Source organism: Ctenopharyngodon idella, chromosome 3, assembly GCF_019924925.1.
Source record: "Ctenopharyngodon idella isolate HZGC_01 chromosome 3, HZGC01, whole genome shotgun sequence".
NCBI lineage: Eukaryota > Metazoa > Chordata > Actinopteri > Cypriniformes > Xenocyprididae > Ctenopharyngodon > Ctenopharyngodon idella.
The window spans coordinates 21,794,320-21,810,842 of NC_067222.1; the positions used below are offsets into that span (position 1 = coordinate 21,794,320).

Genomic DNA, 16,523 nt, shown 5'->3' on the forward strand with positions numbered 1-16,523 from the left:
TGTCTGTGACAGATGAAGGGACGTTCTTTCATCTGGCGCTTCTTCACTTTGAAGCACTTTGTGAGAGCAGCTGCAAGCGATCTGAAATCTATTAACACCCGCTACTCTCTTAAAAACACATTTCCTGAGGATGTGAAGATGCAGCCACACATGTGTCATGCGTTCGCTGTGTGAACCCTCTGCATAATTACATGCAGGAAACATGATGCCATAAATGATGGATTTCAACAAGGGTTAAAAATACATCCATGATATTTGTGTTTGGGAGAATGGATGCTGCAAAGAGATGCTGCTTTGTTGGTCTTAGATGGTCTGTATCCTGGCCCAAGTGTTGTTCATCTTATTTAATCTTTAAACCCAGCCAACAGACCAGCCTTACCAGGCTGAATGACTAAATGGTTTAAGATGTTTTTAATATATAAGAAAGAGCTGTGTCTAATGATATGCAAATATATATAGAGAGAGAGAGAGAGAGAGAGTCTGGCTTTTTCAAGAGGACAGTGTAGATTTTCACTTGTCCACTAGATGGAGCAAACGACAAACACATCACAATCTGACACCCCTCCTGCAACTTATTACAAGAGAAAGTCAGCATAAAATATATATATATGGACCCCTTTTTGCCTTCAGAAGTTTAATTCTTCATGGCATAGATTCAACAAGGTGCATCCCAAAGGTGCTCTATGGATTTAGATCTGGTGACTCTGGAGGTCATTTGAGTGTAGTGAACTCATTGTCATGTTCAAGAAACCAGTTTGAGATGATTTGAGTTTTGTGACATTGAGCGTTATCCTGCTAGAAGTAGCCATCAGAAGATGTGTACACTGTGGTCATAAAGTGATGGACATGGTCAGCAACAATACTGTTTAAACAATGCTCAATTGACACTTATGTGTCCAAAGTGTGCTGAGAAAATATCCTCCACATCTTTACGGCACCAACACCAGCCTGAACCGTTGATAGAATGCAGGACTGATCCATGCGTTCATGTTGTTTACGCAAAATTCTGACCCTATCTGAATGTTGCAGCAGAAATTGAGACTCATCAGACCAGGCAACATTTTTCCAATCCAGGTTTGGTGAGCCAGAGTGAATTGTTGCCTCAGTTTCCTGTAGTTAGCTGTCAGGAGTGGCACCCAGTGCGATCTGCTGCTATAGCCCATCTGCTTCAAGGTTCGACGTGTTGTGCTTTCAGAGATGCTGTTCTGCAGACCTCGGTTGTAACAAGTGTTATTTGAGTTACTGTTGCCTTTCTATTAGCTCGAACCAGTCCATTCTCCTCTAACCTCTGTCATCAACAAAGCATTTTCACCCACAGAACTGCTGCTCACTGGAAATGTTCTCTTTTTCTGACCATTTTTTGGACCATTCTATATACACTAGAGATTGTTGTGCATGAAAATCCCAGTAGATCAGCAGTTTCTGAAATACTCAGACCAGCCCGTCTGGCACCAACAACCATGTCACGTTCCAAGTCACTTAAATCACCTTTCTTCCCCATTCTGATACATTGATCAGAATCATATATCATATATACATAGCTTATATTTCTTGTAGCAGCTTTGGAGGGGTAAATTGTCTGAAACAACACCTGCATGTGAATTTTGGATAGGCCCACCACCTACTGTGATGTGAACTTCATGATATGGGGAAAATAGCCTTTTTTAAAAAGATAAATAGGCCTACACAAATAAAAAGATGTTGGCATTTGTGTGGAGGCACAGCAACAACATAATGAGCCCTAATAGAGGTCCAAACTAAACAAAGAAGTGGGATATTAAACGAAGAAAATTATACCACACCGCGGGGAGGAAATAAAGATAGTAAAAAGACTTATAATAAGAGAAAGTAACTAAAGTTAACTATAGCTGCCTACCGCTGAGTTCTGACCAGTCAGCGCTCGCGCTGATCAACCTCCTCCAGCGCGCTGCAGCTGTGATAATTAGCGCTTCCACGTGCCCATGACACGCCTTAACATCCAGTGCTTTCTCTCTATCCATATTTCTCTATAGATCATGTAGTAGTCCTACCCAACAGTAGCCTAAAAAAAACTAACCTTCTAAAATTAAAAACGTTAATTGCTGACGTAAATTTTAAGTAGCTAGATAGCCTCTTTATCATATTTTAAAATAGGCACAGGCCTAACAGATCAAGAAAATCAAGTTTAAAAACTCTAAAAATAAAATTGAGAAGAAAATTATTGAACGTATTGTGGTGTAGCCTAAAACAGATGGAATCTAAGAAAAGATGATATAACAATGTTGATTTTTTAAAAAAAGTCACTTTTGGTCCCGATCGCGTTGAGAAATATCTCATTAACACTTAGAGTTAAAATGTTATGCTTAGGAACAGATTTAGTTTCAATGTCACAATTCTAAAGCTCGATATTTGTTGATTTGTGTTGTTTCCCACACGAATGCATATTAATAAACTTAATCTGTTTTTTAATTATCATTAAAAAAAAATCGCCCTACAGAACTGAAGCTGCGTTCTGCTTTCCAAAAACTATAGGCTACATAGGCTATAAGACAAACATAAATCCACTTTTATAATATTATATATAGGCCTATGCTCTGGAATAGCCTACATTTATTTTATAGGCTACAAACGATTCTATTTTTTTAATTATTGCTTTTTCATGTGGTGAAAAGGTTTCGCCTTTTCCTGCTGTCAGTGATTATTATTATTAGCCTATTATTATTATTATTATTATTATTATTAGTATTATATCATCATCATCATCACTTCATAATAGGCTATTTAAGAAACATGTAGGCTAAATCTAATTTATAGGCTAAATGCAATACCTATTTTACTCATTTTAAGATCGATGAGGATTTTATGCAAGAATAATGTTTCAAATTATTTGTGTTTATTGTAATATAGGCCTGTGTATATATTTTTTAAATTGTGCATCATATTATAATGTAGGTCCTATAGGCCTATTTATTGCAGCCGAGGTAGACTATATATAGGCTATAGTGTTATTTGTTGTTGTCGTTGTTACTCTTGACGACTCTATTTAAATTGAAACAACTACATTTAACCTCTAAAAATAATTAACATTTTGAACTATTTAACTAAATATTTGGTTAAATTTTCAGTGGTTATTAGCATTATGAGCATCATCATTTCCAAATCTTTCAGTAGGCCTAATTTAGCTAAAATATGTTTAACGGCGTAAAGGAAACTGCACTAGAATTTGAGGTTTAATTTAGCGCTAACAGGTCTGATTCGACAGGCATCTGCTGTCTACATATTGCATGAATTCCGAACAGGAGTAAAGTGTGATTGGGTGTTGAACGCCTCCTCCGCTTTCAAAAGTCAACACCCTCCTTTATTAACCCTGACCAGTCGCTTTGACAATTCCTCTCCAGACAACCCCTTTGGTTCAGTCATGTGGGTGGAGACTCGGCTTTGAGATTTCCATTGGCCTACGGCATCCAATGGCAGACTAAACCACACCCACTTTATAATTAATATTAAATATATGAGTATTTATGCAGAATATTCATGATGGACCAAATCTGATTGGTCCATATTCACTCTTCTCTCACCAATAGAGAAGCGGCATAGTTATAGTGCAGACTCGAAAAGACAGAAACGACCCTCAATTTAAATAATATAAAAATTATTTATTAATTTTTAGTGACATGTTCCTCCGTAATTATTTCCCGAAACCATGGTTTAAAGAAATTAAACAAATTCAGGATATAGGCTTACACATTTTATTTTACTAGAAAATAAATCCTATTAATAAAATATATTTTGTTTACTTATTGGTAATTTGTATCATATTCAATGTATTATATTTATTGTATTCATAATATTGCCCTTTTCTCATTTAAACAAAATCCATTTAAAATAGCAAAATATTTAGTTATAAGCCTATATGCAACATAACTTTGTGAATTATATTTTCGACACAAGGTTGTAAAGCAGTCATAAAACAACAATGACAAATTTGACAAGACTAAAACAAGATTCGGCAATCAAGTTATGATCTGTGATTTTTTTTATATATCACAGGCCATGCTGAAAGAAAATATGACTGTACTTCCTCTAAACAGAACAATATAAATATTAAAACAAACAAACACACACACACACACACACACACACACACACACACACAAACATTGCTTTAAAGCTGCTTTGGAAAAGACAGGATGTACACAGACAGTTAACAAATATGCCTCTGCATTTCATTTAAAAAACATAAATATAATTAATTAAATTACATATCACTAAAAAATTAAAATGAAATTCCCTTTCAATAATTTACAGATTCCTTCAGGTCATGGAAAGTATTTGGCTTATTTTAGAATTGACCACTTGATCTGCTCCTTTGCGGACTGTAAAACCTGCAACAAAAAAAAAAAACAATTAAAAAACATTTCAGTGAACAAGGCAGATTTGCAGGATCAACCGAAAAAACTAGAACACACTTCAAAAAGATGCATTACTCCACATATGCAATTCAATGTGCTCTGCGGCATGACACTAATTTGAGTGGTTAATCAGTTAATATAATATGATTTTTGGATTTATTTCACAAACCTTCCATATATTGTGAGTCATAATAAATTATAAAAAGCCTCTACTGAATCAATGTAATATAGTTGTAAAACACCATTTTAAATTTCTCTGATTTTATATCATGTAGCTAAATAAACACTATTATGAAATGAAAGATGCAAATAAATTAATTTGCAAAATACTAGACTGAATACTGCAAAAATGAGGTGTAGTATATTCTTAATGACAAAAGTTCCCCAATAAACTATTGATTTAATATTACGGCCACAAGGGGGCATCTGAAGACCACAGTATTGGACTCGTATTACAGCTGTCTCTTTTATAATTTAACTTCACTTTACATTAGTTTAATTCCCATAACCATGATATTACACCTCTGCTGTCACTCTAACAAAATATTTTGAAGATTTACCCAAAAGATCAAAAGGTTAAACTAAATTTTTACGAGCTTCAATGTACTTCAGCATGCACATTTGTGTGTGAGTGTTCATGCACTTACATTAGAGGTGAGAGCCAGTTTCTCAGTGATGTGCTGTCGAGGTTAGAGTTAGTGGCAAATGTTAGAGTGAGACAGGCGATACAGATGTTAATGACGGTGCAGGCGTTAATGACGGTTAGACAGAAAAGGAAACATTTCAGACCTTTTAGTTTGAAGCTTTAAAATGTTTCACAACAGGAAGGAAAAATGCATCATTATAGTGTCAGTGCGTTTGTATGTTTTTATATATATGTGTGTGTGTGTGTTTATACCTGTGCCACACTCTGTTCTGATAATGGGCTGTCGTCTGCCTGTAAAGTGAACAAAATCAAGAAAAATTACACAAATTTAAAAATTAAACAACATAAACCGCAACCAACCAAGCTGGATATATCGTGCAAGATGTTTCAAAGTGAGGTCACTCTACAACAAAACAAAGTGAAGGTTAGGATCAACAGCACCACAACTCATCTGCCACTGCTGTTAAACAACAAAGCTGGAGAGTCAATACACACAGAACATTTGTGCTCCAAAATCATCTGTAAATATCTTTGGCTGATGATAATGCCAGCTTGCCCAGTTAACAGAAGTGTTAGTTTGCCGTTACGAGATCTATCGAGATATTAAACATTTTCTTTTGTCAGTTAAGCACTTTTTTAATCTTTTTTTTGGGGAAATATGATGTAAAATAAGTATGCATTTGATTGCATTTGTCATAATTGAGTTTATTATGGCATTATTTCAGCCATCAATCACTTTCTTCATATTATCACCACCCATTAAAAGTCATATTTGGTCGACCACTATGACAATTGCTAAAATTCACTAACATTTCTAAAGATCACAAAAAAAAGTGATAGCTACTAAGATTTACTCAATGATAATAGACTGCAATTTTACTACAAATAAAATAAAATAAAAATAATAAAATTAAATTTTAAATTTTTTAAAAAATAAACAAAACATGTAACTGTGATAACTGAGATAACTGTGTTATTTCACTGCATTTTTTATTTATTTATTTAAAAAAAAAAAAAATCTTATTTAAAGTTAAGTCCCCCTAATGACGTCCCTGCACTGGAGTAATATATATATATATATATATATTAAACTTATTTTCAAAATACTTTTGCCTGAGACTAAATCTTTAGATTAGACCTTAATTTAACTGTATTATCTACTTGTTTTTTGATGTATCAAATATTATTTGAAGTGGGACAGCATCTTCCCCCCCTTGCACTGGAATAAAAAAAAAAATCAAACTCAAAGCAGCATAAATCAGAAATGTGCACTGCTGAAGTCATGCCCAGTCATTGACTGAGTGAGTTTATGTGAGCGTAACTCAAAGATGTGACTCAGTGTCTCCCACTCCGCAGCAAAAGGTTTATGGTCAGTTGTCAGCGGGACGGTTTCTTAATATTGATCGGCTACCTCGGTTACAGCTGTTCCTCTTTCGAGCTTCACACACGCTTGTGCATGCCATGCAGTTACCTGCCCACTCTCTCACCCTCATCCCTCTCTCTCCCTCTCGTCTCTCTCCGGCTCTAAAGCAGAGGGAGAGGGGGGCTGAAGGAGAGCTACAGTAGCTGCCGTCTCTCTCCCTGGCCCTCCACGTTACCAGTGATGTAATCAAAAAGGACGAAGCCATACGCTTGCTCCGAAACACACTGACAGGGCAAGAGAGGGACATTTAGTCTGCGTGCGTGTATTTATGTGAAAGGGACACATTAGTTATGGAATGGAGCCTTCTGTCTCTTTCACATTCAAAATAAAAACCTCAAACTGGTCAAATAGAAAAAGGAACTTCCTGTCAAGCTGAAATGATGTGCCAAGGTAATTATAAAGACAGGAAGCAGTGATTGTGGGTAAAAAAAAACAAGGCGAGCTAAAAACTGTGCTCACTTGCAGTATACTATTGATATAACTGGGTTTAATAACAAGCTCTCATAGACACAGAAAACAAGCATTGACAGTTCATTACACAATTATGCATTGATCTTTCATCCAGTTTCTTACCTTGTAGTTGACCTTCTCAATGACCTGTTGGGGGTCACTCTCCAGGATCACCCTGTAAACAAGTTGAAGAGCAACATATGAATGAAATGGGTGTACTGTATCTTAGTGGGCAAGTATCTTCCCCCGATGACGTTCATGCATTAAATGAAGTAAATAAATAAATTAATTAAATACAAAAATTAAAAATCCATATTGGTTGACAACTGTGATGGAAAAGAACTATCAGTAATTGAGTCTAAAAAGATCACAAAATACAATTGGCTTGCTCATGGAGGAAAGTCCTTTACCTGCTAAAAGCTGGTATATTTAGTCAAACTAAATAAATAACATTTTTTAGAAATAAAATTAAAGGTGTATTTAAAAAGTACACTTCTCTGAGACAAGGCCTTTATCAGTCATTACTGACATTCTCACTGCTGTACACATCATCTGTTACTGTTAATTTAAAGGGGTCATGACATGAGAAATCAAATTTGCCTAAATCTTCTGACATAAGAGGTTTTTTGTACCATTAAAACATCCTGCAAGTTTCATAGCTTAAAACATGCTCCTCATTATAAACAATCGAGCTCCAAATACAGCTTGTTTTGAAATTGCGGGATCGTGTAAAGTCACTCAGGGAAAAACATTTGCTGACTGCCTCCAGAGCAAAACACTGACGAATATTTATACATCATCGTTTCATAGGCCCACCCACTGGCATTCAGTCGCTTAAAGGATTTGTTCACTGTAAAATGAAAATTAGCCTAAGCCAAGGTGTATATGGGGGGGGGGGGGTTATATACACCTATAAAGGCCTTCTGAAGTATTAATATTTCTCTGATTGTGTTCATCAGAAAGAAGAAAGTCATATACACTGTGGATGGCTTGAGGGTGAGTAAATCTTGGGATAATTTTCATTTTAAAGTGAACTAATCATTTAACGGCTGACACTTGCCTAGACCAGGGGCCAGTTGCATAAACAAAGCCATTATGTTAAGACTATGTCTTAACCACACAGCAGTTAGCCAAGGAGCAAGCAGTCTTACTTTTCGGTATCAAATTAGACCAATCTTACATTTATGTAACTTAAAAAGATTATAAACAGTCTGAAAAATGTATCCCAGATCGTGTCGGAGGATTATATATTTGTTTAGAGCATTTGGCTGCAGATTGTTTTGTAAACGAGGCACAGTGTAATGGGGAAAACTTTTGTTGAAAGGTGAAGCAGCCAACTAAAGTAAGTAAATTATTTCATCATTTGTTTGTAAATGTTGGTTTTATACGGATGATGTTTTCGAAACACTTGGGCATTGATACTGTTTCCTATGCAGTGATGTTAGCCAATCATGACAGTGGCCGTTTACTAACAAGCCTTAAAGGAGCCGCGCCTTAAAAAACAGATCGAGGATCAGAATGAGGATTGAAAATAATAATTTTTCCGCATATATATTTGTTTTTTGTACAAAAAACATTATTAACATTACATGTAAACCTCAAGGAGCATATTAAAATAATAAAATAAAACAGTATTTTTAATCAAATAAATGCAGCCTTGGTGAGCATAAGAAACGTCTAAAACATAAATCTTACTGATCCCAAACTTATGAACGGTGGTGTATGTTCTCTTTGCTGTTCTTGACTGAATGTGCAGGTCCTAGAAAAGAATAATTTATTATCTAATACTTACCCTCCATCGATGATTTCATCCACCACTAGGAACACTCCGTCCATATTATCCAGCAGAGTCCTTTTCTCCACATTCTTCCTGTTGGAAAAGAACCAGACACCTGAGCACACAAGTCTTCCTCTGTGAAATCCTTGACATCCTGTGCTGCAATTCACCAGTTTCTATGGTTACCACAGGAGGCTTGCATGCCAAGAATTCTGGGAATTCTGACATAAATTAGCCTATAGGCAGCTAGAACGGCACATGGTGTCAATGGAACTGTTCTTAAATATCGAAACATACACTGGCCTCAGCGTTGTCCTAATATTACATGGCTTCAGATTTCATACACTACTGATCAAAAGTTTAGGGTTGGTAATATTTTTTAATGAAAGGAGTGACTTATTCTCACCAAGGCTGCATTTATTTAATCAAATATTACTACAATTTGAAATAACAGTTTTCTATTTTTTATATATTTTAAAATGTTATTTATTCCTAATTTTCAGCAGGGATTACTCACATGAACCTTCAGAAATCATTTTAATATGCTGATTTGGTACTCAAGAAACATTTATTATAATTATCACAGTTTAATATATCTTTGGAAACCTTTCTTCAGGATTCTTTGATGAATAGAAAGTAAAAAAAAAAACAACAGCATTTATTTGAAATATAAATCTTTTGTAACATTATAAATGTCTTTACTGTTACTTTTGATCAATTTAATGCATCCTTGTTGAATAAAAGTATTAATTTCATTAAGAAAATCTTGCTGACCCCAAACTTTTGAATGTTAGTGTATATATGAGAGCATGAACTCACCTCAACATCAGACTGAGAGACTCAAACAAGCAGTTCAGCACTGCCATCAACATGAGCTGAAATCAGACAAATACAGGAAGAGAGAGAGATGGGCAGAAAAGGAAATGGGATGAAACAGAGTTGTTATATCTGTATCCTCTTGGAGAAACAAAATGACAGAAATGTCAAATATTGTCCAAAAATGACCAACTCTCTACAATGGTCAGAAAGAATTACTGTCACATGCAAAATCATTGACAAGGTTGGAGTTTGGACAACACTTCATTCAATCACAGGACAACTCATCTGCATACAGGACTCACCTCATTCTCCTGAACGCTGCCAACTACATAGAAGAACAAGTCTATGCTGCTCTTGTAGACTATTGTCATCCCTTCTAAGAGGGCAATCTCATCTGTGCACACACAGGAAACCAGAAGACTTAATACATATATACAATTTATTTGTACATATGTGTATATTCGGTTATATAAACATCAGAGATCTAGAAAGAAAAACTGTTCTCAAACTATCTAATCTTTTTTACACTTTCAGACAAGTCTTTGTCAAGCCAAAGTTAGTCTTAATTAACCTTATATATATTTTTCTTTTGTTATTTTGTGGTACTCACTCCAGAGTCTATGAAGGCCACCTCCTCCTCTCTGGACGTCCAGTGGGGTGGAGGGATAGAACTCTCCTCCTCTCTGGACGTCCAGTCGGGTGGAGAGAAAGAGTTGTGGGTAGGGTTAGGGTAGGATTAGGGTGTGGTTGTACATTCGCTCCTCCTCGCTGGACGTTAGCTCCCCCTCACTAGACGTCCAGCGAGGGGGAGCTAACGTAAGCTCCACCATTTGCTCTGCAGTGAGCACCTTCTCCATTAATTACTCACCCTCATGTCATTCTACACCTTTAAGACCTTTGTTCATCTTCGGAACACAAATTAAGATATTTTTCATAAAATCCGATGGCTCAGTGAGGCCTCCATTGACAGCAAGATAATTAAATAACGACTTTTCAACAATATCTAGTGATGGGCGATTTCAAAACACTGCTTCAAGAAGCTTCGAAGCTTTACGAATCTTTTGTTTCGAATCAGTGGTTCAGATCGCATATCAAACTGCCAAAGTTACATGAACTATTGAAATTTCGAAACACTTATGACGTAACGAAGCCTCGCTTACTGAAATCACGTGACTTTGGCGCGCTGAACCACTGATTCGAAACAAAAGATTCATAAATTTTCAAAGCTTCATGAAGCAGTGTTTTGAAATCGCCCATCACAAGATATTGTTGAAAAGTCGTTATTTTGGTTTTTCTGGCGCACAAAAAGTATTCTCGTCGCTTCATAACATTAATGTTGAACCACTGTACTCACATGAACTGTTTTAAATATGTCTTTAGTTCCTTTCTGAGCACTGAAAGTGTTAATTATCTTGCTGGCAATTGAGGCCTCACTGAGCCATCGGATTTTATCAAAAATATCTTAATTTGTGTTCCGAAGATAAACGAAGGCCTTACGGGTGTAAAACGACATGAGGGTGAAGTAATTAATGACATAATTTGCATTTTTTGGTGAACTAACCCTTTAATGGGCACATTATAGATACCCAGCTAACAAAAATGTGTTCTAAGAACATTTTGCTAACATTCCCATTAAAGGTACACTAACTTTTTTGTTCAGAATTAACTAAATTTAAATAACGAGTCAATACATCATCAATCCTTCTTCCAAAATGTGTTTTGTCTTACCCTGATTCACTATAGTAAGCCTGTTTTTAGTGTTTTTTTTATATTTTAGACCTGATGGGATGGTTTTTGCGGGAAGTTGAGTACATACGTCACTCGCGCACACGTATCGTCAAATCCGTAAATAGAGAAAAGTTGCTCTGGCTACTTTGACATGTGTATGGTGTGGGAGTGGCATTGGTTAGTTGTCACAACGAGAGAGAAAGGTTGACATGGAGCAGCTAAATTTCAAACCTCCAGGAATCACCCGTTTTAAAAAAAACCCAACGATGAACAGAGAGTCTGTTGGCAAAACCGCGACAGGGCTTGTAATAAAACCAGAATCAACATTGACTTGGCTTTTCGGAGATGGCGAGAACTGAGGGATTGGAAATGTTGTAAAAGCGATGCGGAAATTGTGTGTGTGTGTGTGTTTTTTTTTACTCAGCAGGTGAATAAGGCATTTTATTGAACAGACAAAACACTATTTGTAGCTCTCTAACAGAGTTCATTGTAAAACATTATCTATTATGAAGGGTCATTTCATGATATTTGTTGTAGAGCTGTGCTGGAATTTATTTTCAAGGAAGTACCGTGTCTGTTAATGAGTAAAGTAACATCTTCAGCTAGTGTTTGATGAGCAGTAGGATAATCTCTTTTTTTTGTTGTTATGAGAAAGAACCATATTCATCCGCACACAGAGCCAAAGTACAACCAAAACAATGTTCTTCTGCAAAATGCATGCAGTTTTGTTCTTTAACCACTAGAGGGCCAAAAGTTACATAGTGTACCTTTAAGTTATGAAAACATTATTTTAAATGTAGTCAGAACTTTAAAATAATCCTTTTTTTCCCAAAATGTTTTAAAACATTTTACTTGATTATGAGAATGTTACAGAAAAACATAAGGAAATGTTCCCTTTTATCATTTTGCAAACATGATGAGAGCGTTACTTTTGAATGTTCTCAACGCTCTGAAATAAGTAGTTAGTAACGTTTAAAAAAACGTAATACAAACATTCTACATACAAACTAAGACATTTCTGGAAAAAAAAAAAAAAAAAAAAAAACGTCCCATGACCGATGTATATCGTATCCAAACATATAAATAATGTTTTTGTGCTAACGCTTTGAGGCCACATAACTTTGAATAAATGTTCTATTAACATTACTGGAAGAGTGTTTTATTCTTAACTTTGACCAAACTTTGCCAGAACGTTAGCTAAAGTTCTGAGAACATTCCCTGTTAGCTGGGTAGAACAAGACCGTAGAAACTACAATGCTTAAATGCAATTTACAGCACAGTAGGTTTTGCTAATTTAAGATCAGTTTCAGTTTTGTCTATTAATATGCACTAGGAAAGCTGATCCCAGATCAGTGTTTTACTTTAAGATGCTGCGCTAAAAGGCCCAGGTGTCTGATTACTGAAAGTTTCATGTGAAGCACAACATTTGGAGGTCAGAAGCTATTTCTGCCCCTTTTCAGTCAAGACAACTCCAAGAAATTTAAACAGATCAGACAGTTTCACCTTTCATCAGATACACCTTTAAGAGACAAATACAGGTGTGTATTTTGACCAAGCTAAGTCAGTTAACACCTAAACAGGTGAAAGGATCAGGGTGGTTTTGTTATCCTGGTGTCATACTCCTTCACCCCACAGGGCAAGTAACAGAAACATTTATGTATTCTAGAACAGGTTCTCCACCCAGTTTTCCAGTAATCTGACCTACAAGCCCCAAAGGAACCTTGCAAATGCATGTTCTAATGACCAAGAACCACTGTAAACTAGTTTGAAACTTGATCTGGGACTAATCTGGGACGCTTCTTATTTTACTTAGAGAATGGATCTGGTCCTAATTGACACAATAAAGTCTCAAAACTCCCCTGATTTAGCAGGAAACACTGATCTGAAGAGAAGAGCTTGAGTTGGAACATAAAGCAGCCCATCAGGTCTACTCACTATACATTTGGCAGCATCCCAGCTAACAGGGAAAGTTTTCAGAACTTTAGCTAATATTCTGGAAAGGTTCTCTCTAAGTTATGAACAAGCGTTCTTCCAGTAACGTTAATAGAATATTCGTTCTTTGGTCTTTGATAATGTACGTTATTTATACATTGTATGAAACGTTTTAGTTGGATGTTCGTCTAACATTTTTTAAATCTTACAACTTGTTTCATTCAAAAGTAACATTCCCACAATGTTTGATGAATGATCAAACGGAATATTTCCTTAACATTCCTATAACCAAGAGAAAACGTTTTTAAAACATTTTAAAAAATCAGAGAACATTCAGAAATGGCATTTTCATAACTTAATGGGAAGGTTAGCAAAACATTCTTAGAATATATTTTTGTTAGCTGGGATACTGATTAGTAAATTGCAACATAAACGCTGTTAAATAATGAACTTACTGTCAGCTTTATGTGTTTTGTTGAAGACGTTCTTTTCAAAATTCTTCTGCTCTTTCATGGAAGGGTAGAGTTCTGGATCATAGTACTGTAATTGCACATGAGTACATACATAATTGCACAGTAGTATATAGTTATTCATAATCATGTCTGTTTTTCCTAAGTAAAATGTTTCAGTGGCAGATAAAGGAGGAGATGAAAAACCTGGATTATCTGGTTAAGGTGTGTTTGATTAGTGCTGGAACTAAACCCTACAGGAATTCAGATTTCAGAGCACGATTAAGCACCTCAACTGACATAAAGCTTCATTTTGAATAACCAAAATACACATAAAATATTTTATAAATGTTTTATTATGTTTTTATTAGATATCAAGTTCCTTCATTTCTCTTTCTAAAGTAGTAAGATTCTATCTCTGTTCTCTTCCATGTATTAAATATTGAATGGCTCATGTGCTAATAGTTTAAAATGTGCATTGTTCAGAGCAATTCAAAATAATTTTGAAAATATTTTCCATCTTCTGTAGAAAGAAAGAATATCAGAAAGGGAAAAGGGTCTAAGCACCTTTGAAAGCAGTCTGTTTCCATCGTTGTCTAAGATGAAGACAGCCTTCACTGTGTACAGCGAGGGTTCCTGGTTGAAAATAAATCAACATTATTTTCACACATTCAACATTATGGGGATTTTGTTTTGTTTTGTCATAAATACACATTAAAATACTATTGTTTCTGACTACAGACAGAAAAAAAGACGATGAAAAAGAGAAGGTTTGTTGGCTTTCTCTCGACTGGGTCCGGCCGGGCCAAAGTTCTGTCATGCACTGACTACCACTGATTCAAAGTCTGAGTGTATCACAGAACTTGAGCCAGGCGAACAGAAGGAGAAAAATTTCCTCTGGTCACCTTTTCAGATCATCCGGTTAGAATACAAGAGAATCGTGTCTCGATACAGACCTTCAGGGCCCAACAATGAAACTTTGTAATATCTATTTCACAGTAATGCAAAGTGTTACCAATGACCCTTTAAGTAATATATTCTGTTTAACAGAACAATAAAACATGCAGCATATCTCCATTCCATCCAAGTAAGGGTTCCTTGTTAAGTTTATGTGTTAACAATGACTTTAACAATGCAGAGTCTTGTATTTTTATGAAAAAATTAACTGTAAAACTGCCAACCCTGTTACATCCATCTTTTAAAGGAACTATAATATTCCAATATATCACAAAATGTATCAATGCATTTAATATTTTTTTAATTTTAAAAGTCACTAGAATGTTTAAAATCTTAAAGAAGTGCACTTTAAATATCACCTTTTTCCACATACAAGGCATTTATTTCGTAGAATAACTCCATCAAATAGAGGTGCTGCTATTTTTATACAGCTACAGTACTAATCATTTGTAGTTTGAATAGATGTTGTCTATATAGGTCAACTCATAAGAGTATTAAAAAGTCCATGGCAAGCAATAACCCTGATCTCCTCCAAGTATCCACCTGTGGAATCAATCACGCGCACCATACAGGCAGCGCGCGCTCCGCTCCGACAGAGACGCGTCGAGGACGTGGCATCCACGTCCCACTCTGAAAAGCCACATCTTCCACGACTAGACCGAAAAAAACTTTCAGAACAAACTGAACACAAGTGGAGAATGAACATAAACAAACCCGTAGTGCGCGAGAAGTGGAAACATCATACATTCGCATTGTGCACTACAACGAACCGTACATAATCAGAAAAATAATATTAGGGTTTGCTCCCATAAATTTTCGATCGCTCGTAAACAGAAACTATCTGTTTCTGCCAACGATTTTGCTTTCGCGAGAGAAAAAAATACATGCACGAGCATTTATATTACAAGACGACACACATTTTCAGTAGTTCACAACTTAAATATTCTTAAATATTGTTCCAACTTAGCACGCTAAGCCTTAGAAATATATAAAGAGAAAACAGTTGCTGTCGAAAACATATTCCTCCATAGATTCCAAGAGAAAAACTGCGCACAAGCTGCCAAAGCCAGTCGGTCTACTATTTCAACGTTTACAGTGAATAAAAGAAAAAGAAGCGATTAAATGGTAAACATATCTCACCAGAGCCGCGGAGTCCATGGTGGTAGCACAGTGTTGACGTGGACAGCTTTGAGCTGTCATTACAGTAGCGCTCCTAAAACCCTCTGACTCACAGGGGGCGTGTCTGCAACTACAGCCCTCAAGCCGCCATGTTGGCTCAAACCTACAATAACGTTCTGCGTCGGCAGCGCTGCCATACATGAGCCAAAATGGCGGCTTTCATCGTAAGCTCTCGTTTGTTGAGAAGTCTTGGGAACGAAATTAATATTTTTGGCGTCATGTCATTTGCTCTAGTAAGTAACTCGTTTTGAATAGAAGGTTTCACGTGACTGCCACATCCGACAGGACATCAATGAATAGATAATGAACGACTGCTGTAAACCAATGAATTATGTAACGTCACCTCTTACTAGCGCGACAGGGGGCAGCAAAGCTGAAAAGGTTCAGCTATCAAGGATCTTGCTTACACACAGCTTACTGTAAATACATGAATTAAAATGTCATATAATAATAATAATAATCTGCATACTCTGCAAATGATATGAATAAAAGTGTTGGGAAAGTATGTTCATTTTTGTATTCCTCTAAATAATCTTGTATAATGTACTGCATAATTTGCCATCATACAGTATATTTAATTACATGTGTAGATAATAAAATATAAAATAGTTCTGAGCAGCTATTGTTATCATTTTATCCTGTCAGTTATCTTATTTCATGGTCCTAGGATAATCAAAGAAAAGCTCTGGAAAACACTTCTGATGTGTTATTGGAAAATCAGTAGGCTAATCTGTTCTAAACACTGACAAACTGGGCGAGCACGCGCGGTCTT

At 35.9% G+C, this 16,523-nt stretch overlaps 1 protein-coding gene across 9 annotated transcripts; it reads right to left on the bottom strand.

Annotated features, from left to right (window-relative positions):
* Positions 1–3,614: 3,614 nt before the first annotated feature.
* On the bottom strand, positions 3,615–15,811 carry copz2 (COPI coat complex subunit zeta 2). 9 transcript variants are annotated; one of them, XR_007928821.1, is made up of 11 exons: positions 15,713–15,811; positions 14,183–14,251; positions 13,622–13,706; positions 9,809–9,900; positions 9,507–9,562; positions 8,703–8,780; positions 7,034–7,085; positions 6,525–6,684; positions 5,290–5,328; positions 5,181–5,194; positions 3,615–4,364 (listed from the first exon to the last, which is right to left on the bottom strand). XR_007928821.1 is itself a non-coding variant. In XM_051886467.1 (10 exons), exons 1-10 carry the CDS (start codon positions 15,770–15,772, stop codon positions 4,317–4,319), a joined length of 612 nt encoding a protein of 203 aa, XP_051742427.1. In that variant the 5' UTR covers positions 15,773–15,811; the 3' UTR covers positions 3,615–4,316. The 9 variants fall into 9 exon arrangements, 3 of the variants coding, with proteins under 3 accessions (XP_051742427.1, XP_051742428.1, XP_051742430.1); XR_007928820.1 differs by having other exon boundaries at positions 6,509–6,684; XR_007928823.1 differs by lacking the exon at positions 5,181–5,194 and adding an exon at positions 5,039–5,071 and having other exon boundaries at positions 4,267–4,364; positions 6,509–6,684.
* Between the last annotated feature and the right edge of the window lie 712 nt (positions 15,812–16,523).